The sequence below is a fragment of the Solanum dulcamara genome, chromosome 9 (genome assembly GCF_947179165.1).
Source record: "Solanum dulcamara chromosome 9, daSolDulc1.2, whole genome shotgun sequence".
Lineage (NCBI taxonomy): Eukaryota > Viridiplantae > Streptophyta > Magnoliopsida > Solanales > Solanaceae > Solanum > Solanum dulcamara.
This window is the reverse complement of record NC_077245.1, coordinates 55,312,009-55,313,379: the sequence shown is the minus strand read 5'-3', so window position 1 is coordinate 55,313,379 and position 1,371 is coordinate 55,312,009. Positions and strand designations below refer to the sequence as shown.

At 40.5% G+C, this 1,371-nt stretch overlaps 1 protein-coding gene across 1 annotated transcript; it reads left to right on the top strand.

Annotated features, from left to right (window-relative positions):
• The first annotated feature begins 486 nt into the window (after positions 1-486).
• On the top strand, positions 487-1,101 carry LOC129903695 (uncharacterized). The gene has a single exon (XM_055979242.1). The coding sequence runs from the start codon at positions 487-489 to the stop codon at positions 1,099-1,101; it is 615 nt and encodes a 204-aa protein (XP_055835217.1).
• The last annotated feature ends 270 nt before the right edge of the window (positions 1,102-1,371 follow it).

Here is a 1,371-nt window from a genome sequence, read left to right as displayed (position 1 = left end):
CAGGTTGGAACTAGCAGACCTGCAGACAATGAAAAAGATCAAAATATTACTGCCAGAGAAGAACCAAGTTCTGGCTTGAATACTGTTGAAGGCAACAATGTCAAAAGCACAGGTATTGACTTACCAATCCCACACCCCCATGGCTCCCCCAATAATTTAAATGTGTTAAACAATTTTATTGTGCTGGCTGAAGAAGTCTGTGGGGTTGTGGAAGGGGCAAATCAGGAGAAAATTACTAACATGCAGGAAGGGGATACCAGGGGGAGGGAACCTCTGTTGGTTGACCCTAGGAAAGACTATAAAGACAATGCAACCACTCATCCAAATACTAGCAGGTCCAGGGTACAAGAACAGCAAATTGATACCCAACAAGAAGATGAGATCAGAAGGAACAAGCCTAATGATACAATACAGGGTAAGGTGGCTAATATTCAGGCCAATAAGGGTCAGAGGCAACAAACTGAGGTGTAGGCTGCTGAACCAAATATGGGAAAGGATCAAACTCCTAATATCAGTATAACAAACAACAGTATACATTCTCAGACACTCAACAACAAGGCCACATTATCTCTAAACAAGAAGAAAAGAGATGCTATTAACAAGAAACTTATCCAGGAGAGACAATCAGAGCAAACAAGTGAGAACTATGTCCTGATACCAGAACAAGCAGTAATCCAGATGCAGTCTGCAGAACAGAGTAAACTTAGTCAGAAAACCATATCAGATGGTTTTGAAGAGGAGTACACAGTTACTGACCATGACACACCTCTACAAATTTATGATGTATCCAATGAGAGGCAGGAGCTTAGTAAAGAAGACAATACAGAAAACTTATCTGATGAATATAGGGTCACTCATTCTGAAGATGAGGAAGACCCTGACCAATGGGAGGATGAACAACAGGAAAACCAATTAGAGACATTCAGATCCAATATGGCAGCCTTATTGCAGAAGGAAACTCAGCAAGAAAAGGAGAAGAAAGAGCCACCTTCCAAAAGTAAGCAGGAAAGGAAGAGGAGTAAACAAAGCTTAATCAGCAGATCAGATAATGTTGCAGTCAAAAGCAACATCAACACAAGGTCTAAATCCTACAAGTTATGATGATCAATACACTCTGTTGGAATGCAAGGAGTATTGATACTCAAGGAGCCTTAGACAGACTACAAAGGTTGAAAGACTATCACAAGCTCTCTATGATTGCAGTGCTGGAACCTTTCTCCAATAAATCTCAACTCCACTTCTACAGAATTCAGTTAGGTATGGATAATGCCATATCTAATCCCAATAACAAAATATGGCTATTTTGGAACAAAGACTGTGTGCAATCTGGTGGATCAGGATGAACAACAGCTTACCTGTAAGATCAGACAT

Excerpts from the sequence above, each read along its gene's own strand:
- LOC129903695 (XM_055979242.1), top strand. The coding sequence starts at position 487 with ATGGGAAAGGATCAAACTCCTAATATCAGTATAACAAACAACAGTATA.